Source organism: Podarcis pityusensis (assembly GCF_964106645.2).
Source record: "Podarcis pityusensis genome assembly, chromosome: 7".
NCBI lineage: Eukaryota > Metazoa > Chordata > Lepidosauria > Squamata > Lacertidae > Podarcis > Podarcis pityusensis.
The window spans coordinates 37,789,672-37,812,735 of NC_138031.1; the positions used below are offsets into that span (position 1 = coordinate 37,789,672).

The following is a 23,064-nucleotide window of genomic DNA, read 5'->3' on the forward strand; positions in this document are numbered from 1 at the left end:
GGAATTCTCTCCCCATCGAGATCCACCTGTCGCCTACACTGTTTTTAGGTGTCAGATTCAGATGCATTAATTTCTACAGGCATATTATTATTATTATTATTATTATTACTATTATTATATTCAAATTTGTATATTGCCCTTCATCTGAAGATCCCAGGGTGGTTCACAACAGAAAAATACCGAATAAGAGTACAAAATACATAATTATACAAAAACAAAAGAATATGATCCGGGCTGATGTAACAGATAGATTGCTGCTGCGTTGTCTGATTCTGATTTCTTGATATATTGGTTTGATATTTGCTTTATGACATTTGTGTTGATTTTGTTATGAACTGTTATGGCCTTTGGCTAGCACAATAAACTTATTGAATTGATGAACAAACGTATTGTTATGCACTGCCCTGGGAACCTTGGGGTTGAAGGCTAAGACTACAAATTTTAACAATAACAGCAACCCTGATTATGCCTAATCTAGCAGTAAAAGGGTTGAGTTAGGGGATGGGGACTATTTCCATTATACATTTAACCAGGAGTTGCTTTCACACTCATTACATTCAATCTTTTTCCTGTGCCCACTTTAGCATAATGAGGACAAACAGAGAAACTCGTGACCAGTAGCTGCACCAAGAGCTATTTATTAGCATAACACTTTTTTTTAAAGATCTCGTAAGAACTGAAATATGTACAAAGTCTTACAGCATTTACACAAGAAAAAGTTTCCTATTAGCTGATGAAGTATAAGAGTGCTGCAAAGTACTTCAAAGCATGAATAATAATAATAATGATAATAATAATGAAGCAGACCACTGCACTTTCAACTCTCCGCTATGCACCACAACTGCCACTTTGACATGACAGTTAAACCATTGGGAAGACACAAGATTGTCAAAATAAAGAAAAGTGTAACAGATTGACGTGCAGCACTAAACATTGTACGGTGCAAGGAGGAAGAGAAGGGTACAAAAAAGAAGAAGCTACATACTGTCATGTTTCTACAGTTTCCTAGAGCTGTAACAAACTTCCACAGCCTTAAGATATAACATATTTAAGACAACATAATCACAATTTCTCAGATATAGTTCAGCTATATTGAGTGTGTTTAAACTTCTGGGTAAGAGGCTCTTATTATACTGATATGGCTGTGTACTTCCATTTTCTGTTCATGAACTGCTCAAACAGGTCTACAAAAAAAGTAGTCAGCAGCAGGAGCTTGTGATCATGATGTGCTTTGTCTAGTTTAAAGGCATTCAAAGATCAGCAAACAGGATCTAACCATTCCTGTCAAAAGTTTAAGACAAGGAAGTTTCCTTTAAAATGCCACCCATCCTTTTCATTTTCCCAGCCTCTTTTCAAAATACCCCTAGATTGGTGAAACCAAACCATTACCGTTCTTGCTACATCAAAAAAAATAGTTTATAGCTTTCCAGACCACTGCTTGTAAAAAGGCTGTATATGGGGGCACCAGGCGTGTGGGTGGGTGTGCAGGGGGGATTCAGTTAGAAGATTACGACAGAAAACCTGTGTATCCTTTCTTTGAAAGGTAAACAACCTTTTTTAAAAAAAGAAAGAAAAATAATTGCATTATACAATGTAGTTCATGGACAGGCCAGCCCCCGTCCTCCCTGCAAGCTCAGCCCTATACCACTGCCTTTTACTGCTGTTCACAGATGAAGACATCTGAAGGCAGCCCTGTATAGGGAAATTTGTAATGTTTGACATTTTTTTATATTTTTATATGTGCTGGAAGCTGCTCAGAGTAGCTGGGGAAACCCAGCCAGATGGGCGGGGTATAAATAATAAAAATTATTGTTGTTGTTGTTGTTGTTGTTATTATTATTATTATTATTATTATTGGTACTGACCCATTCATTCCACAGACTACTATGCCGTTCTAATGCACGGTGCTATAACAATCTTAGGTTGGCAATTTCTGTCCTGTGTCTTAACTATACCTGTGCTCAAGACACACACAAAAATGTACAAAACAAAACCCCAAAACAACCACAAGGGACCTACAGATCTAGAAAAAAGAAGCCATATAACCATTTAATGTAAACAATTTGTTCATAAACAAAGCCCTATTTAGATTCTGGTCTTAAACTTTTGGCAGATAATGTGTGTATGCTTAGCCAGGCTCTGTAGCTAGTTATTGTTCAAGTGGAAGCCAGGTCAGTTCACATGTTGACAGGCATGCAACTTGAAAACATTGCACAACAAGCAACACAAAAAGAGATCTGAGAAGTGTATTAAGACTTCAAGTAGACTTCACAACCCTTCACAATATTCACAAAGATACAGTCCCTCTTTGCCCCCCTGCGGATCCAACTCACACATGGGACACTTTCTGTGACTCTCTAGCTTGCTTGATGCTGTATAACCACTTGATGATTCTGGCATTTCTTTCGATTGCAGAAATGCCATATGGCACGCGGTCATTGGCACTATCATCGTTTCTAAGGTCACTGTTGCTGTCCTGAGACTGTTCACAGTCTGAACTTATCATACTTGCACTGCGAAAATTGAGAGAGATAATATCAGAGTTAGCCCTTGCAAAATTTTCCATCCCAAGATTTTCAAGTTCTTCAGGATCCAGTCCACAGTAGTTAAAGAATCTTTCAACATCTGCATCAACTCGAAAGTATCTGTCACTTAAGTCTGACTTCGAGCGCTGTAGAGAAGGTCGTCTACTGACTCCACAGCTGGATTCTACTGTGTCCATCTCTGGCGATTTCAGCGTGGTGATGGCAGCAATTTTGGGTTTGGGAGGGAGAGGTGGAGCTGAACTACTGCACGGTATTGCTTTTAAGGTTTTGCCACTAGATACTTTCCTAATGTCTGATGAGCTATGGGAAACGTGCAAGAATGACTCTGGCGACTGTCCCAATAGCCTTCTACCCACATTGGAGTTGCTTTCTTGAGGACTGCTACGGCCTTGGGTGGGGTAAACCTTTAAGGATTCTGCAAACGAATGCCGGTTAAGGTCTCCTGAATCGGATTTGTGGGGAGGCCAGTTTCGTGAACTATGTTTGTGACCCGAACCTGAACTAGAGCCCTCTGAGCTATTGATTATGTTTTTCAAAATCTCTAGCTTCAGATTCTCCCTTTGGACACCACTCTCAGTCTTTGCATTGTTGCTAAACACTTTCAAGGTAGGGCTGCCCAAAGCCCGCTTGGCTGCAGGACACACTGGCGGCTTGGGAAGCACTGCTGGTTTCACAGGCTCTTGTTTGGCGTTGATGACCTCTTGGCTCTTGACGTATTTTGCCTTGTCAGCTTCCAGCCTCTCCACAGCACTAAGTCTTTTTGGGTTAGGCTCTGCTTGCCTGCGAAAATAGTCAGGTCCTTTGTTTAGAATGCGGAGTGGAACGGCTGAAGTGAAAGTGATGGCGGGGCTGACAGGTTTCACCATGCTACCTGTCTGTAGTGTTTCTGTAGGCATGTTTGGTGGTCTTTCCCCGGCAGCCGTTTTGAATTCCTTTCTGGGATCTTCTAAATGCACAGTGCAGAAACATGTATATTAAGCACAATGAATAGCAGATGAATCTAGGAATTGGGAGGTTAGCAGCAGCAGTAGCAGCAGCAGCAGCGCTTCATTTCACAGCTCATTAAATAAGCACGGTGTTTCTTTCTTCCTTCTTCCCCCACCCTCGAAGGCAGCCTTTGTATAAGAAGACCACCAGAAACAAGCCTGTATTAATCCTGCTCTGCTGGCTTCTTTCTTCTCAATGAAGGACGTGGAAGTCTCTGCGGTTCCTTTGTGCTCCACTACAAGCAGTGATCTGAAACGCAAAATAACCAACCACATGTTAGTAACGTGTATGATATCACAGCTATAGCAACAGAGATCTCTCTCCACACCCCTTCATTTGTTGGCTAAGCTACAGCTGTGGACTGTTCAAGCTAAAACATTCCATCATACTTTCGACTAATGGCATGCGCTTTATTAATATGGGATTAACAAACTGGGATTAATGCACTTCTATGTAGGTATATTTATGCATCTTTTAAAGATGTTAGTTATTTATGCATCTTTTAAAGATGTTAGTTATTTGTAATCTAAGCCTGGGGTTCAAATGCTGTTGTTTTTTTAAAAAATAAGTTACAGCGACAAAGCTGCAGGCTTATACGGTAAATCATATTCTTGCTTAGACATTTTATGTGGTCTCTTGAATTTTCAAGGCTGTCCCTATATTTCTGCCTGTCATTTGAAACATGGTAAAGAGGCTGAATGAAAAGGACCAACCGGGAGGGAAAATTTAATAATCCCTCCTGCTATATCTATTGTCACAAAAGAAAACCAGAACTGCAGCTGTTGGCGTTTTGCCTAGATGATCTTAATTCATGCATTTTATACTGAACAGTTTATGCAGAGTTAAAAACAGCAATAGCTCCCTTCTCTCTTAATGTTTGTCTCTGCTGTGAATGTTTAAACAACAAGGAGTTTTGTGGCACCTTGAAAAGACTTAACACATTTTGTTGTTGCTGCTGCAACAGATTATCATGGCTCCACCTCTGGAATGTTTAAGACAAATGCTACAAATGTCTAAGACAAACATCTCCTTCTGGTCTTAGGGTTACTTCATCATTTGTCTCTGTACTCGCTATACCTTTAAAGCACATCCAGAGCATATTTTTCTTAAAGAATTCTGGGTGCTGCAGTTTGTTCCGGAGTGATGGAATTGAAACCCTGTGAGTGGTAAACTAGAGTGCCCAGAATTCTTTGAGGGAAGCAACATGTTCCAAATGCTGTGTACAGAACCCTTTTGATCTCATATGATCACATGCCAAAATCAGATACAAAAATAAATCAGTCTTGCAAACCTTACCTTTCAAAGGGGGACTCCTGTCTCCTCTACTTGCTCTGCCTACTCATGCCCCAGTCCTTCCACCCTATTGTTGTTACTCTTGCTCACTCACTACTTCTTTACCTAATACTCTTTCCCTTCAGCTATGCTTATTGCCTTTCTTCTGCTAGTTACTACTGCTGATGTTATGGTATTTCTTCAAGTAGAAGCACCAGCAACAAAAGGGTAAGGAAAAAGAATGTAGTGGCAGCACCTGGTGGTCAGAGAATGAATTAATGTATCTGCCATCAACACAGCTGCTACTTACTGGTGGTAAATGATGAATTGAATGGCTGATAATGCAGGGTGAAAACCACAACGACCTAATTGAATTGCAAGCAAATTAATCCACCATCAAAGGGTACTTAGTGCCTACAAGCCATGAAGCACCATTCCTATACCTATACCTGTGATTATCTAATGCTGGGGAGCGACAGACCAAGATATGACCATCATGCCTTCCACAAGAATCACACAATAGTATCTGACTGGTCACAGTCAGCAGGCAAAATAATGAGTTAGACAGAAAACTAGTTTAATCCAATATGGCAGCTTGTATGAAAACATCTCATTTTGAAGTGGACATAAATCAAATGAATAGAGGGTAGCTCTGCACCAGGGGTGTGAAAGTGCTCCCCACGCCCTTGCACTGGGACTGAGTGAGGGATCCAAAAGCGTTTTTATAGGTCTTCCTTTTAATAAGCAAATTATGTTACCAGCATGGGCATTAAATAAAAACACAATTTGGTAACATTTTGTTAATGCACTCCAAACAGAACATTATCTTCTTTCTTTTTCAGAGATGTTACATGGGTATAAAAATATTTATTATTATTTCTTGCTATGAAATTATGACACCAGTAATTCACATATATTATTAATTCTTAAGATCTCTTAATCTGCTTATTTGTATCCAACTCAATAAAAGTACTTTAAAGCTTCATAGAGCAGGAAAGGTTTGCCATACTTCCTCAGTAACTACTGAAATAAACATAGCAATAAAGACAGAATTATACATCATTTAGTGATATTAAGAATACGGCATGAGTTCTTTAATAGGCATTACCAGGGAAACTATGGAACACTAAGGCTACAAAAAGGCAGCAAATTATGCAACAAAGCTATATTGAATATCCAACCAGAAAGTATATGCAATACTGCAAAACCTAAGATGTTTAAAGAGTGTGGTAAGCAAGTGTTCCAGCCATATAAACACTGGCTGGTAATTAACCTCCATTGTTGTCCCCGAAGGGGGCAATGACAATAAAGATATTATTATTATTATTATTATTATTATTATTATTATTATTGCCCCCTCCATTGAAAGGTATCCACTTGTGAAAGAGGGGAAAATTTCTCTCTCCCTATTTCCCTCTAGCCCCCTGTCCTCCCTACAGCGCCCTGTCACACACATATCCCCCAAAAGTCTGAGGTGGTGGTGGAAGGGAAAAGGAAGAACAGCACAGCAAGTAAACTGTTGTTGCATTTATTTACAGTACAGACAATGCAGGACTAACTTGTGCCCTTTCTGTATCAGAAGTCTAAGCTCAATGTCAATGGATGCCATTTATCGATCAAAGCTCAAGCTCCACTTTCACAATAGATGTTCCTATCACAAAACCTGTTAGTTTCATATTTTAAGTTAGATTCCCCCCACCCTACTCAAAGTTTGTTGTTGTTGTTGTTGTTGTTGTTGTTGTTGTTGTTGTTCTTTATTGTTCCATATAATCAGCAGATACTAGTAATAAAACAAGCACCAAGGAATGTCCTGGTTCCTGTTACTATATTCTTGCCCTTTTTATTGCTTTTGTGACTCCATACTAAATCTGCAGTGAATTCTAAGTTTCTTGCACAAGCTGCTAATCAGTTCCTGGAAGTTGCTGCAATTGACAATCACTGTCCTGATACACTGACACCATAAACATATCAGCTGTGATATGGCATGCCTTGCATCGCTGTATCTCTCTTTATGCTGCAGAACTGCAGTGTTATTTCAGTAAATGAGGATCTAAATTCAGTTTCTAAAATGTAAATACAGTAGCATGTAAAAAAAAACTGGGTTAAAACCTGGCACATGTGTAACTCATATGCTATCAAATGCAAATTATTCTCTTTAAAAGGTTGCCAAACACAAAAGCCTTGCATCGCCTTGCATCTGGATTATGAATAGACTTACTGGTTTCTCACTAGGTAGAAGTGTCCTTCAAAAGGGTGTTGTAAGTTTTTAAGCAACATTGTGTGCCAACTTTTATCCCTTAGCTATGTCTTGTGGAAAGCGAGATTTGTTTACAGTGGTACCTCTGGTTAAGTACTTAATTCATTCCGGAGGTCTGTTCTTAACCTGAAACTGTTCTTAACCTGAATCTCCACTTTAGCTAATGGGGTCTCCTGCTGCCGCCATGCCGCCGGAGCACGATTTCTGTTCTCACCCTGAAGCAAAGTTCTTAACCTGAAGCACTATTTCTGGGCTAGCGGAGCCTGTAACCTGAAGCATATGTAACCTGAGGTACCACTGTATTTCAAGGAGACACATGACTCAGAACTTAATTTTAGAAAGCAAACTTAAATGAGACAGTTGTTGTGCTGCACACATGCTGGCCATCTCTTCAATGGCATGTAGATGTTGAACTGAATATCTCTAGAAAGTAGAGCTAAAATATGCACTTCAAAATCTGACTTCATATAGTCTCTAACGTTAACAAATCAGTTAAGAGTTCAGAATACCCTGCTGAACCATCATCTTGTTTTCTGGATAGTGATTCATAAAACTTTATAGCACTATACCCTATTACCTTTTGACTGCTACTTAAAAACAGCCTTCTCTGCAATAACGGCACTGTAAAGGTTACTATTTATTGGCTTCCATCCTTCCCCTCTCTTATACATCATTAATAATGGAAACTCTTTGGAACTCTCAATTTAAGCGATCCCTTTGTGTTCTGCTATTAGCCTTTTATCTTAGGGCTACTATGCTAGCTTTCAAAGCACCCTGGGAAAAAACCATGATTACTCTTGTTGCAATCTAAGGCAGTGTGCACATTACTGGCTTAAAACACAGCTAGGTCATTCTTTTTCTCAATTCAGATCGAAGCAGGTTTGTGGGGGAAATGAATCAAAATGCAGTATTTCTTAAGAAATCACAGGATAGGGTAGATTGTGGTTAACCTCTTGTGTACATGGCTTTCCAAACCAGCCATGGGAGCACACTGGATAACAAGCAAAATGGAGAGTGTCCACAGCCTATTTTGACATTACTAGCAAATATGAACAGAGCAAACAAAAACCTAGTGCTATATAAAAAATGTGTGCTTAGAAACTAGCTTACTTCTTTGCAACTGTTTTCTTCCTTGCCCTTTTGCTCAGGCCTGACAAGGAAAAAATGTCAGATTTTGGATATTTTAAAAAGCCCATAAAACAAGCAGTCGTAGTACTGGATGTGAGAGAAAATCAGTCTCTGCACAACATACATTCAGAGCATATTTCTCCACTCATAAGAAGCCAGGGAACGGTAGCTTGTAAAAGGTGCTGGGAAATGTAGTTCAATGGCGGGGTAAAAGCTACAGTTCCCAGGATTCTTGGTCCAGGTGCTTTAAGAGAGCTTTAAATATATGTTGTGTATGCAGCCTCAAATAAAGAAAGGCTGGCTGAGATTTAATGACTGTCCTGTGGTGAATACCAGAAATCTTAAGAGATGAGAATTCAAGAACCATCGTTTAGGATTTTTCTTGTCCTAGAAGAAAAGGGATTAGGCAAGCTGGCTACTGGGCATGATGGCTATGCTCTACCTTCCAAGGTCACCAGTATGCCTCTGAACGCTAGTAGCTGGGTTGCATGAGTGCTGAGTATACCGCTGAACTCATGTTCTCCTTCTGAGCTTCTCAAGTATCTGCCTGGCTATGAAGAACAAAATGTTGCATTAGATGAACCTTTGGTATAGGATCCATCAGAGCAAAGACACACTTAAGTCTCTGATAGTCAGGTATTAGTTACAGGAAGTTATTGCACTTCTTGTGCATCTTAGGGTTTTTATTTTGGTTTTAAACTAGCAAGATGAAAGGCAAATTTTCCACTGCCTTAGGAGCTGTGAAACAGAAAAAAATGAAGCAGGTACAAAATGTTGTTTTCTATGGTACAGTTGCACTGGATGTAGGCAAAGGTGGTGGTGGAGGGGTTATCTCTCTGAAAATGAGGCTCCAGTGACCCTAGTTGAAAAGCAATCTGTTAAATAAGAACGTAAGAAGAGTCGGCTGGATCAGGCCAATGGCCCATCTAGGAAAGCATCCTGTTCTCACAGTGGCCAACCAGATGCCTCTGGAAAACCTGCAAGGAAGACACGAATGCAACAAGACCCCATCACCTGTAATCCCCAGCACGCTGCCTCTGACAGAGGAGCTGCAACATAGCCATCATGGCTACTCTGGGATCCTACAGGGTGCTGCTGGACTCAAACTTAGCGGTCTGATTTTGTATTTAAAATCCAGTCTTATATCTAAGGTGGAATGCCGAGTAATATTAGTGTGAATTATACGTACAGCGGAAGCAAAGGTGGAAAACTGTGGGCACAGCTTTTTCCTCCTCTGTGTTGGGGAGCATGTCAGTGGGGAAGAATGGCTTCTACGCTAGCATTTGTGAAGTGTGATATGCTGGATGCCAGAAAAGTCAAAGTGAAAGTGTTCTGAGGAAATTGGTCATTTAACTCTTAAGAAGAAAACATCAGATATCTTCCCAAATAGACACCATGGCTCATGCAAAGGGGGTTGGGGAGAGAGAGGTGTTTTAGAAGCAGATTAGGGCAGTGAGCCAGATTTCTTGCAAGCTGACTATGGACTCAGATAAAAGGTAAAGGTAAAGGACCCCTGACAGTTAAGTCCAGTCGTGAATGACTCTGGGGTTGCGGCGCTCATCTCGCTTTACTGGCCAAGGGAGCCGACATTTGTCCTCAGACAGTTTTTCCGGGTCATGTGGCCAGCATGACTAAGCCACTTCTGGTGAAATCAGAACAGCACACGGAAACGCTGTTTACCTTCCCGCTGGAGCAGTACCTATTTATCTACTTGCACTTTAACGTGCTTTCGAAGTGCTAGGTTGGCAGGAGCTGGGACAGAGCAATGGGAGCTCACCGCATCGCAGGCATTCGAACTGCCGACCTTCTGATCGGCATGGACCACAGCACCACCCACGTCCCTAATATGGACTCAGCTACACAGCTGCAAATAAAATGTTTTAGATGTGCAATATACAGATGTGACACTAGATGGCGCCAGTGAGCTATGCAAAATTCAATGTATTTTTCAAAACATTTCTTAAAAAAACATTTTCACAGAGTTTTTTAATATGTGTGTAGATTCCACCTATATGGCTTGGAATTCCAAGTGTTCTTAGAATATTGCAAAAATTTCACGGTCTGTGCAGAGTCTGGAATCAGCTACAGTGCTGAGATGAAGGACAACCTCACTTTAAGATAGTAAGAGAAATTTAGATAATTTGGATCCAATATTGATCTTTTTAGTGCTCTAGATCAAGACAGCAGCTTCGGATATGGAGAAAAACATTCCAGAAAAGACACATTTGTGATCCATGGATATAAAAGTTTGAATAACAGAAGCAACAGTGAAATAAAGGAAAACAAATGGGATAGGGGCGTTATGGATTAGTACAGCTTAGGCAGTGTCTGTTAAAGTACTGTGATTTACTTAGATGTTCCTTTCATTGATAATTGCATTTATTGATTGATTGATTGATTGATTGCAGGTAGAATCAATGGCATTTTAGGAGAAACCTGAAGATGAGTTTTAGAGTGAGAGTAGGGACTAAAATGGTTGGACAGTGCTCTCGAAGCTACAAACATGAGTCTGACCAAACTGCGAGAGGCAGTAGAAGACAGGAGTGCCTGGCATGCTCTGGTCCATGGGGTCACGAAGAGTCGGACACGACTAAACGACTAAACAACAACAGGGACTAAAATATAAAGGAAATCCAGTAACAGATTCAGGTACCAAGTTAGAAAGACTAAGCAGGCAAAACAGAGGTATTGAGCAAGATATCAGCATGCTTCAGGGAGCCCCATTTCAAAAGTTTAGGCAAGCCCCAATTGGTATGATGGCTGAGTTCCAGGTTATTGCACAAGTCGGTGAAGAGTGCATTACAACCCTACACCACTCCATCTTCTTCTGGGTCAAAAAATGGCCTGTGCATGCATGGTTGCGCATTCTTTGAATGTGCACAAAGCGCAGATTGCCTGTATAAACCACCATTTAGGAAACAATTCTAAGGGAGCAGCTGTGCACCTACCAAACAGTTCAATGATGACCAAGCATTCTCAGTCACCACAATATGGTGAGTATAAATTGGGCATGAGAAAACTGACTGTGGTGGAAGGGAGTGCCCTGAAAGAAGACATGGCTGGCTGGCACACTGAACAAGAGTACTGCACACAGCAAGATTTTGCTGCAGGTCCATGTTTAACATTTTATTGTCAAATTTGGTATCCCTTCATATTTTCCATCACCCAACTTAGCACAGATGTCTGTTACTGAATTTCAATAAAAGCAAACTTCCCATTCTCTTTCTATTAAGGACAACCTACAAAATTAACATAATACAACCAAGATATATATTCAGGGTGTGTTGTTGTTGTTCTTGTTAAGAGCAGAGGCATCTCCAATTCTATTCTTCCTCCAAATACATGCCCCTGCACTGCCTCTTCCCCATAAGAACCCTCTCTACAGCAGGGGTGGGGGAAAACTTTTTGGAGATGAGAGCCACATGACCCCTATAATATGTCCTCACTCGCTAGATCATCACCTTGTCATGGTGAGTGGGCTTGCACGTTCCTATGACCCTTGTGAGCAAAGCCGTCAGGAATCTCGTACGCCCAGCAGGGTCACCCAAGGCGGTATGGTCAAAGGGAAGGAACTAGACAAAGAATGTTCCAAGAAGTCCTCTACAGCAGAACAGGCTGATGATAACAAGCGGTATGTTACAACAGCTGTGAAGGCAGATGAAGGCTGCAGCAGATAAGAATCTACTGGTCGTCGTGACTACTCATGCCATCGGAACAGAGCCTTACTGCAAAGACTGTGTGTTGGTCAGCGTGCACTGACCTACACACATAAAACAAATTCACACACAGGCATCTTCCCAAAAAAACCTGTGTTTATGGAAGACAATCTTACTCGGCTATGAGTAATCGCCAAAGAAGAAGAAGATAATATGTCAGGGAGCACATTCCAGGAGTAGTGGGTGGGGCGAGACCCCCACACAGTCACACAACCTTCCCCCAATCTGTCTCATGAACATAGCTATTCCCTAAGAAAACAGCAATTCTCAGTAATTCCACTCATTTCACCTACCATTTTCTCTACAAACTTTATTCACAACACTTGTAAAAAAACAAACAAACAAAAAATGCTCACCAACAACCTTTATTTGTCTAGCTGTGCAAAAAGAACTCAGTAATCACAGCAGGCTACAAATAAGGTGAATGCACAACAGAAAGCCCTGCCTTGCACCTATCTAAAGACTCAAACCTCCAAATGCAATTGCATCCTGCAAAACTGCATGTATGCAACTGCAAAATGCATGGACTACTTTTTACATATTTGCAATGAACACAAGTCTGGAGAGACATTTTCTCTTCTGCTTTGATTTAAAGTGCTAACTTAAAAAAAGAAACCCACAGCAGGATATATCTGGTGCATGGATCTGTAAAGGTAAAGGTAAAGGTAAAGGTAAAGGATCCCTGACAGATAAGTCCACTTGCAGACGACTCTGGGGTTGCAGTGATCATCTCGCTTTACAAGCCGAGGGATCTGTACTGCATTTCAAATAGGGACACTTTGAGTTGTGGGAATTCCCTTGATTAACTCTGCAAGGCAAAATAGTTTTTCAAGGTGTCCATGAAGAGAAAATCAAGTGTCTCAAATAACAATAGGGAAGATATGTATCCAACTATTTTCACCACATTTGAAGTCCTGTAGCACAACTCCTGCAGAATAATATTTTTGCAAAGCAAAGTAGTAACTTCTAAGCACTTATATATTTTAGCATTCAGTCAGTCTTTGAGAGCAAATCTGGCAGAACAGCAGCAAGGGAGTATTAAATTTACTTGCAAAACTCTGAATTTATCAAAAATCCATCTGTAGTAGCTCAAGCAGTCATCTTTGGGTTTGTTTGTTTTTTAATTGGTTTCAATAAACTGCTTTCCACGGGGCAATTTGTTTCCTCTCTATGGACACAAATTCAGTGTTTGGCATGACTCAGATCCAGGCACATTCCAAGAAAACTGCTTTCATGCACGGTAGTGTTTACAATTTACAGGGAGTGATTCTGAATATAGTACAACAGTGATTAAGTGTAAACTAATGTGTAGCTCTTAGTCAAATGCAGATGAAATGCAAATCCTTTCTGCTGAAGGTGAACAAAGAGTTCCACCCTCTCCAGCAATTCTAGCTCACAACGCATTAAGCCTCACATAATCATCAGCACATTAAGTTTTTTCACAGCTGCATGCACTTCACTGATGTCAGGGGATGGGTAGGTGTTTGTGCCTGGACAGGTGGGGGAGAGAGAGGTGGTGGCAAGAGGAGGGGTGCATGCTACCTGAAACAATGGGTTGCAATGGGGTGCTAAAGCCCAGCATAATTGATAAACATTGATATTTGCTTTTTAAAAAGAAAACAAAATGCTATGCACTGTTGAACAAATTTTATCACAGTTATCCTTAAGGAAACTCAAAGTCCAAACCTTGATTTCACCACTGTTTCTGTTTCTTCAGTGAATTTCCAATAAATAAAGTAAAATGACCTCAAGTACAAGTTATTAAACTTTATATTTAGATGTAGACTGATGGAGGAAAGAATTACTGAAGACATCAGGAAAACAATTAAATTAGTAAACTGATATCTAAGTTACAATAATTATGTTTTAAGGCGAAGTGGGTTACAGCATCAAATGCTGGAAACACTTAAGATAATTCTTTGAAACATCCCCTCATTTTTATTTTTTGCCTTAGATATTCCAAGACAAATTTGCACAAAAATATTTACAAGGCCTATGCAATAAATATATATCAGTAATTGTATTCTGGGAAGAGTATGCTGGGTTTCTATATTTAGATGCTCCATCATGCTTTTATATGGAGAATAACAATCACAATAGCTTGTTCTCCTGATCTGAGTAAATTTGGCACAGCACAGCTAGTGATACTAAATGCCCAATCCTCAGCGGAATTGCTCTTTCAAACTTTTATCTCATTCCTTGTGATTGAAAACACTGAGCAAGTAGCAAACTGCATAACCTCTGTCAAATGCAATCATAGTTTATAAGCTCAGTTTTAGTACTAGAGATGTATAGGATACAGAAGCATAGACCAATCAATCAAAATGTAATAGAGCCAATTAGAATATACAGTGCTAACTCACAATTGAATTCAACTGTCTTATCTATACAGCTTGTTTGATAATTGCTGGTGTAACCCTTGATACTTCATTTTTTGCAATGAACTGGATCCAGACACTTCTACAGCAGTAGAACAGCCCTGGAACCCCGAGGCTGGGGGCAGAGATCCTTTCCCTGAATTATCTTGGACATCACACACAGAGGCAACCTATCTGCCAGAGATATCTACCAATGTTGCAGAGAAAGTACTCCAAGGCCAACACATTTATTTAACTAGACCTGTACAGTTTATAGAGTACCACCATCTTGTTTTGCTGCTTATGGCACCACTCTGTGTTGGCACCCAAGGCAGTTTTATCAAGATATGAGCACTGGCACTTCATTTTTTACACCCCCACCGGGTTCTCCCAAAGCACTGCAATTATATCTCAACTTTTCTCCAAGGAGCTCAATGTGATATACAGTACATTGTTTTGTCCTCCCCATTTTGTCTTCCATACAACCTTGTGAGGTAGGTTAGGCTGAGTGATGGTGACTGGCCCAAGGTCACCCTGTGAATCAGAGCTGAATATTCTCTGAGACCTAGTCCAACAATGTAGCACTATAGTAAAACAGATCTGTGAATCATTTCAGAGCCCCAATACAAATAATTCACTATACCAGAGAAACATATATATGACTACTCTAATTCATGCCATTTTGACTAGTGAGATGTCACCATTTCAGTGACCCACCGAACAGTTTAGACAGAAGAGAGTGCAAAACTTGTCATTGTTCCTCACAAATCCAATCCATTAATACAATTCCTTACTTCCATTCAATTGCTTTCTTTCCAGTTGCCTGGCTGATGTGACAACATTCCTGTTCTTAAGACAGACACTATTCTTGTTATAAAATCTGTCCAACAATTGTGGGAATACCAATTATCTTGACACCCACCCTCTCTGTGTCCACTTGGCTTACAAACAAAAATGAATTTGAAACCCAGATCATCATAGATGTGCTTGTTGGTTTGATTTATTACAGAGACACAACAAAATCAAAGTAAGTGAGCAGGCTCTGATTAAACGCTTGCAATTAATAGAGATGGGGATAAAATTAGAAGAAAAAATAATAGTACAGATGTGGAATGCATAAAGTTGTGTTAAATGATATTATAGACGCTTAAATGACGTGTGTGTTAAATAATGGTAAATGATTTGAAGTGTTACTAAGTTTTGATTAACTATGTGTAATTATTAGAAAATTGGGTAAATGGATATGGAAATATAAGATAATTTTGTTTATATAAAGAACCAGAAGAGGGGATGGAGGGAAGTCCAGAGATTCTTGGAATCTTGAAGAAAAGGTTTTGAAAAGATATTGCTACACATGGGGATTGGGTGTGTGTGTAAAAATGTTCTTTTTTTATTGGTGTTAATGTGGAATTAAATTGTGGAAAACAATAAAAATTTATTTAACACAAGAAAGAAAGAAAGAAAGAAAGAAAGAAAGAAAGAAAGATCAAAGTAAGTGGAAGTAGCCAATACATTTTTTAAATAAGGAAGTATGTACCGGTAATAGTAGAAGGGGGGAGGATTTGTTTGCTTTTAAAGAAATAACAAAATTCAATTTTTAAAAACCTGGACATTCTGATCAAACTTTAAACTATGCAAACTTTACTTGTAGAATATATGCTGAACATGCACTAAAATGGACAATGTTTTTCAGACCAAACCTCTCTCTCATTCCATCTTCTCCCTCCAATAATACAGGACTGAAAACATGACAAGAAAGCTTGGGAATATTTAATATGATATCATTAAACCTCTCCAAGTGTAGATGTAGGGAGAGAAGAATAACAGTGACCTCATTGTGGGAGTTTACTATAGATCCCCAAGCCAAACGGAGGACATAGATGATGCCTTCCTGGAACAGATGGCCAAGCATGCAAAAGGAAGGGAGATAGTAGTAATGGGGGACTTCAATTACCCGGATATTTGTTGGATGTCAAACTCAGCCAGGAGCATAAGGTCAAACAGATTCCTCACTGGCCTTGCAGACAACTTCATTGTCCAGAAAGTGGGAGAAGCAACAAGAGGAACAGCCATTTTAGATCTGGTCCTAACCAATGTTGATGACCTGGTTAGTGGGGTAGAAGGATCATTAGGCGCGAGTGATCATGCTCTTCTGAAGTTTACTATACAGCGGAAAGGAGCAGCCAAGCATACTAGGACTCAATTTCTTGACTTTAAGAAAGCCGACTTCATAAAACTTAGGGAAGTGCTGGGTGAGATCCCATGGACAGTAATACTAAAAGGAAAGGGAGTTTATGATGGCTGGGAGTTTGTTAAGAGGGAGATAGTAAAAGCACAACTTCAGGCAATACCAATGAGACGGAAACATGGAAGGTGCCTAAAGAAGCCAGGGTGGCTATCTAAAGAACTTTTAACTGAGTTAAGATTAAAAATGGATGTGTACAAAAAATGGAAAAGGGGGGAAACCACCAAAGAGGAATTCAAACAAATAGCCAGCATGTGTAGACACAAAGTCAGAAAAGCTAAAGCACAGAATGAACTCAGGCTTGCTAGAGAGGTTAAAAGCAACAAAAAAGGCTTTTATGGGTATGTTCGTAGCAAAAGGAAGAACAAAGAAACAGTGGGGTCACTCAGAGGAGAAGATGGTGAAATGCAAACAGGGGACACAGAAAGGGCTGAACTCCTCAATGCCTTCTTTGCCTCAGTCTTCTCCGATAAAGAAAACAATGCCCGACCTGAAGAATTTGCAGCAAATGATTCAGCAAAGGAAACACAGCCCAGAATAACTAAGGAGATAGTACAAGAATACTTGGCTAGTTTAGATGAATTCAAGTCTCCAGGGCCAGATGAACTGCATCCAAGAGTATTAAAAGAACTGGCAGATGTGATCTCAGAACCACTGGCAGTCATCTTTGAGAATTCCTGGAGAACAGGCGAAGTCCCGGCAGACTGGAGGAGGGCAAATGTTGCCCCTATTTTCAAAAAGGGGAAAAGAGAGGACCCAAATAATTACCGCCCAGTCAGTCTGACATCAATACCAGGGAAGATTCTGGAACAGATCATTAAGCAAACAGTCTGTGAGCACCTAGAAAGGAATGCTGTGATCACCAATAGTCAGCATGGATTTCTGAAAAATAAGTCATGTCAGACTAACCTGATCTCGTTTTTTGACAGAATTACAAGCCTGGTAGATGAAGGGAACGCAGTGGATGTAGCCTACCTTGATTTCAGCAAGGCATTTGACAAGGTGCCCCATGATATCCTTGTAAAGAAGCTGGTAAAATGTGGTCTTGACTATGCTACCACTCAGTGGATTTGTAACTGGCTGACTGACCGAACCCAAAGGGTGCTCATCAATGGTTCCTCTTCATCCTGGAGAAGAGTGACTAGTGGGGTGCCACAGGGTTCTGTCTTGGGCCCGGTCTTATTCAACATCTTTATCAACGACTTGGATGATGGACTCAAGGGCATCCTGATCAAATTTGCAGATGACACCAAACTGGGAGGGGTGGCTAACACCCCAGAGGACAGGATCACACTTCAAAACGACCTTGACAGATTAGAGAACTGGGCCAAAACAAACAAGATGAATTTTAACAGGGAGAAATGTAAAGTATTGCACTTGGGCAAAAAGAATGAGAGGCACAAATACAAGATGGGTGACACCTGGCTTGAGAGCAGTACATGTGAAAAGGATCTAGGAGTCTTGGTTGACCACAAACTTGACATGAGCCAACAGTGTGACGTGGCAGCTAAAAAAGCCAATGCAATTCTGGGCTGCATCAATAGGAGTCTTGCATCTAGATCAAGGGAAGTAATAGTGCCACTGTATTCTGCTCTGGTCAGACCTCACCTGGAGTACTGTGTCCAGTTCTGGGCACCACAGTTCAAGAAGGACACGGACAAACTGGAACGTGTCCAGAGGAGGGCAACCAAAATGGTCAAAGGCCTGGAAACGATGCCTTATGAGGAACGGCTAAGGGAGCTGGGCATGTTTAGCCTGGAGAAGAGGAGGTTAAGGGGTGATATGATAGCCATGTTCAAATATATAAAAGGATGTCACATAGAGGAGGGAGAAAGGTGGTTTTCTGCTGCTCCAGAGAAGCGGACACGGAGCAATGGATCCAAACTACAAGAAAGAAGATTCCACCTAAACATTAGGAAGAACTTCCTGACAGTAAGAGCTGTTCAACAGTGGAATTTGCTGCCAAGGAGTGTGGTGGAGTCTCCTTCTTTGGAGGTCTTTAAGCAGAGGCTTGACAACCATATGTCAGGAGTGCTCTGATGGTGTTTCCTGCTTGGCAGGGGGTCGGACTCGATGGCCCTTGTGGTCTCTTCCAACTCTATGATTCTATGATACCCATATGGATAATTTTATGGCTTATGGGTGGAAAGACTGAATATTCCAATAGTCCCAACACAAGCTAAAAGATATACACAGAGAGCAAGCTGTGTGCAATGGTGATATCTTTGCAATCAAACCCGATTTTCTTCAAAAGACAGATGAAAAGCTTTATGGCACAAGCAGCAGTAAAGAAAGTTAATGAAAAAATGTTTGAACATTAAAACTTATTAGATGCAAGTGGAAAATATATGCATGAACCACAAATAATTCAAAGTTATTTTAAAAGGGGCAATGGTATAATTAAAAAATAACAAATAGCTGTTAAATGTCAGAAGGTATTTAGGAAGGAACAAGGAAGATATATGGAGAGGAAATCTGTGATTCTCCAGATGTTGTTGGGCACCAATTACAACCAGCCCTAGCCAGCATGGTCAATGGTCAAGGATGATGGGAGTTGTAGTCCAGCAACATCTGGAGGACCACTGAATTCCTACCTATGCTCTAAAGTAGTAAGTTTGGAGGAGGAAAATGGAGTAAAGGCACCAGCCTGTACAGCTCATCTGTAAAACCTCTTAAAGGAAACAGTGATCCCCTCCAATAGTTAGGGTTAGACAGAGTGCTTCTGCAACCACTCCATATATTTCATCTTCAAGAAACTTGCAGCAGAAAACAATCTTTCAGGAGCGGATTTCAGGAGTAGGTCAGCAATCAATCACATAGCGTCAGTGCAGTTAACTTTTTATTCAAGGGGGAAATTTCGGCTCAGGAGGCCAGGCCTACTGAGCACAGCAACTCATCCTGGTAGATCCTGCTCCTATGAGGCAGTTGTGGGGACTGAAGGACCCCACCTCTCTACAGTTGTCCTAAGTCTTCCCTTGGGCCCTTCCCAAGCAATCGGAGACTCCATCGCCGTGCCTGTCTTTGCTCCTCCATCTTCATACCTCCTCTAGGAGACCAGAATGGGAGGGGAACTGGTCACAGCAGGAGGGGAAGACACCCTGGCTTCATCACCAGATTGACTCATATCCCTGCTTCTTGATCCCCCTCCTCTTTGGCCTCTGCTTCTGGACTGCTCTCTTCCTGCTGACCAAACCCTGTTACCTCTTCAGCTTCCGACACCTCCTCCTCCCAGTCTTCTCCCTCTGACCATTCATCATCATCATCCCACCACCAATCCTCAGGCCCTGAGTCTTATTCCCTTGGGGGTTCCTCAGCTGGTGCCTCCCATCACTCCTTGGCATCCAGCCAGTCTATGACACAATCCGTGGAGGGGATAAGACTTATTGTACCTTAAGCGTTTTTGCTTAAAACTGAGAAATAGGCACAATACCACCTTTAGCATTCTGCTTTATGTTAGTACATAGAAAGGCACACTTGAGAGTGAATCTAACAATTTTCTATGTATTTCTTCTGCACAGGATCTTTGGGGGACAGTCATCTGTAATGGGAAAGGGTTGGGAAGTTCAATCCTGTTGCTACTACTTGATATCTCAGCAGCTTTTGATACTATTGACAATGGTATCCTTCTAAACTGGCTGTGTAGGGTGGATATCAGAGGCACTGTACTATAGGGGTTCCATTCCTACCTACATCATCAAGTCCAAAGAGTAGCATTGGGGGAGTGTTCTTAAGACTACCTGGCACCTGTGCTATGGGGTTCCCTGGGGCACTATTTTCTTTCCAATGCTATTTAACATCTATATGCTATGGCTTTGGCTAATTAAACAATCTATGGCCTTTTAAACAATGTGTGTGTGTGTGGTTATTGTTTTAGTTTGTTATGCATCTTTGTGTTTTTATATTGTAATCCTTGTGATCCTTGGGTGAAGGTGCTGTAGAAATTTAATAAATAAATACTATTAATAATAGTAGTAGTAATAATAATAATAATAATATATGAAGCCACTGGGAGTGGTTATTGGGAGTTTTGGAACATAGTGGCATCAGTATGCTGGTGACTGCAGCTATACTTCTCCATTAACATCTGGATCAGGAGAGAGATAAATCAAAGAAAATAAATAAACAAGACGAGAACAAATAAAAATAAATATCACCCCCTAATGTTCATCCTTGCACATCCTTGACTCTATTTATCTCTTTTGTTCAATTTCAATGGAAGCTTAGTCACTAGCTTCAATGCAGTGGAAATTAAACCCAGTTGAAGTACTTCAAATTCTATCATGCAGCCTCTTCCAAAAACAAGTTGCTGTTTATATAGCACATTAAAATTAAAAACATTGTTGGGGGGAAAAATCTTGTTTCCAACAAAACATTAGTTCAGTGAATAAGGAACTTGCTAAGCTTGTGCTTAAATTAAACCATTTCTATTTCTTCTTCTGCAGCACATTATTTTTGTGTTGCAGAAGTGTAAGTAGTATTTGTTCTTGGCACAGATAACCTAGGATGAAAATTACAAGTCAGTGTTGCAGTAATTTCAGTCCTACCAAAAAAGAAAAAAAAAAATACTCTAAGAGAGTAGAAATAAATCAACATATTTTTCAAGTGACTGAATAGTTATCAGACAAGAGGCCAGTTATATTCTGTGATTACTCTTGAAGCACAGCATCATTAGCATTCCACAGGCTAAATATGAAAACTCTGAAAAAGTTTAAACTGATATTATGAGGTGCTATCTAACTCTCATTTGTCATCACAAGCGCAGCACTAGAACACAACAGTACACATGCGTATCATGAAGGGGGTGGGGTTGATATGCACTCTCTGGACTGTACCTTTGATGCAGCTGACGTCTGCTGTAGCTGCATCCTATATTCAGCATAAAATTTGGTTGGCCTAATGAAGGTAATCCCCTAATGCAGATTTTGCCATTTTTCTTGTGGGCCAGCACGTCTACCTTCAAATGACTCCCTAATAATACAATGTATCTCTTGGAATTTACACCTAAAAGATCAAGTAACACAGATTTGAAAGCAACACCGTTGCATATTATCTATGCATTATTATGTAGAAATAATTGCTTCAATATACCAGCAAACTGTCGTGCTAGACTACATTTTTAGTTCTCCTGGAAGGAGAGATATGAATTCCAAAAAAAGGTCAGAAGAGCCAAGCCAAGTTACCAAAAAATCCAGCAGTTTGAGGTAATAAATCAGTGCCTTGATTTAGTTTTGAGGTGTGAACTTGTATGAGGGAAGGAAAAGAATATTCCTCCACCCGGAAAATTAGTAAGTTGGGGGCATGGGAGAAACTTGGCTAGAAAAATGACATTTGATTATGTATTCCTATACGTAATTCATTCATGCCTACCATGGCAGTTTGCAGTGATACCCAGACACAGGTATACCACCTTATCTAATGCTTGGGGCAATGAGGCTTGCAACTCCAGCCTAAAGAGCTCTTCAAATTCTTTTAGAATAAAACTTTTATGAAGCGCAGAGGGAAGAAGAGCACAGAACCAAGTTAGAATATCAGCTGCTATAAATCCCAAGCGTTGTTTATTCCTTTTGTATGCCATAGACATCATGCTTAAGACGGCCAGGGTTCTATCTTGGGGACACTACAGGGGGTCTACAGAGTTAACTGAATAGGCACATCAAGCAATTAATATGTCAGCCATTGGTTATACAAATATTCACATGCATTTTTTTTTGCACAAAAGGCAGCATTTTCAATGGACAAAACTGCCTCCCACCTGTCTGCTAATACCTTTCTCTGCTCTTCAAAGGCTGCTAAGTACCTGATAAGCAACTGCATCCTTTTACAACAGTAAGAACATTATCCTAATCACTCAGGCATCATGTAATAAGTGTGATGATGGCATTAAACATTTTAGCTCGAGTAATCTACAAAGTGATATCATGTGACCATTCAATGCAAGCGCCATTGTTTTTGGTGTCTTTGCACAGGCAAACATTTTCAAGCCAGTAACAGACTCCTTCCAAAATTTGCCCTATTCTGCCTGAGCCCCACTTATTATAGAGACACAGAACACAAGACACACAGAAATAGTTAAATTTGGGGTGTATCAGTAGAATACCTCCTATGGCATACCATAGTACCACCACCAAACAATTCCTTCACTCCTGGCCTCAAAAGCTCTTGCTGATCATACATAAGTTTCTTTTGGCTAATTTATCTCTGTTTGGGATAGCATTGTTTCTAATAAGCCTTCAGAATCACAATATTTGTTTTAATGTGAGAAGGTAAAAAATATATGTGAGCATGTGTGTGTCAGCAGCGGGTTGGCTGCAAAAGAAATCACATCTACAGACAGATGACCTGTGTTTCAGCAGATTTATAGGAAATAAAAAGAAAAAATAAGGCTACACAGCAGAGTCTACAACCATATTCACCAAAATATTATCTATGACTCACTCTGCTTAAATTTTCCTGCCACCAAATGTAATTATATTTGTGTGGGTTGATGCTGCCAAGCAGTCTTGTACTGAACACTGCTATGCTTAAAAAATGTAGGTGGCAAAAAGTTGAAAGTGAA

The 23,064-nt window shown here is 40.4% G+C and overlaps 1 protein-coding gene across 4 annotated transcripts in view; it reads right to left on the reverse strand.

The window, feature by feature from the left end:
- Positions 1-622: 622 nt before the first annotated feature.
- Positions 623-23,064, reverse strand: part of FAM110B (family with sequence similarity 110 member B) — a 75,657-nt gene continuing 53,215 nt past the window's right edge. For all 4 annotated transcript variants that reach the window (XM_081013551.1, XM_081013554.1, XM_081013553.1 and 1 more), the window contains one exon: positions 623-3,782. In XM_081013551.1, the coding sequence (XP_080869677.1) occupies positions 2,330-3,442 (1,113 nt within the window). In that variant the 5' untranslated portion in view covers positions 3,443-3,782 and the 3' untranslated portion in view covers positions 623-2,329. The remainder of the gene's footprint in view (positions 3,783-23,064) is intronic.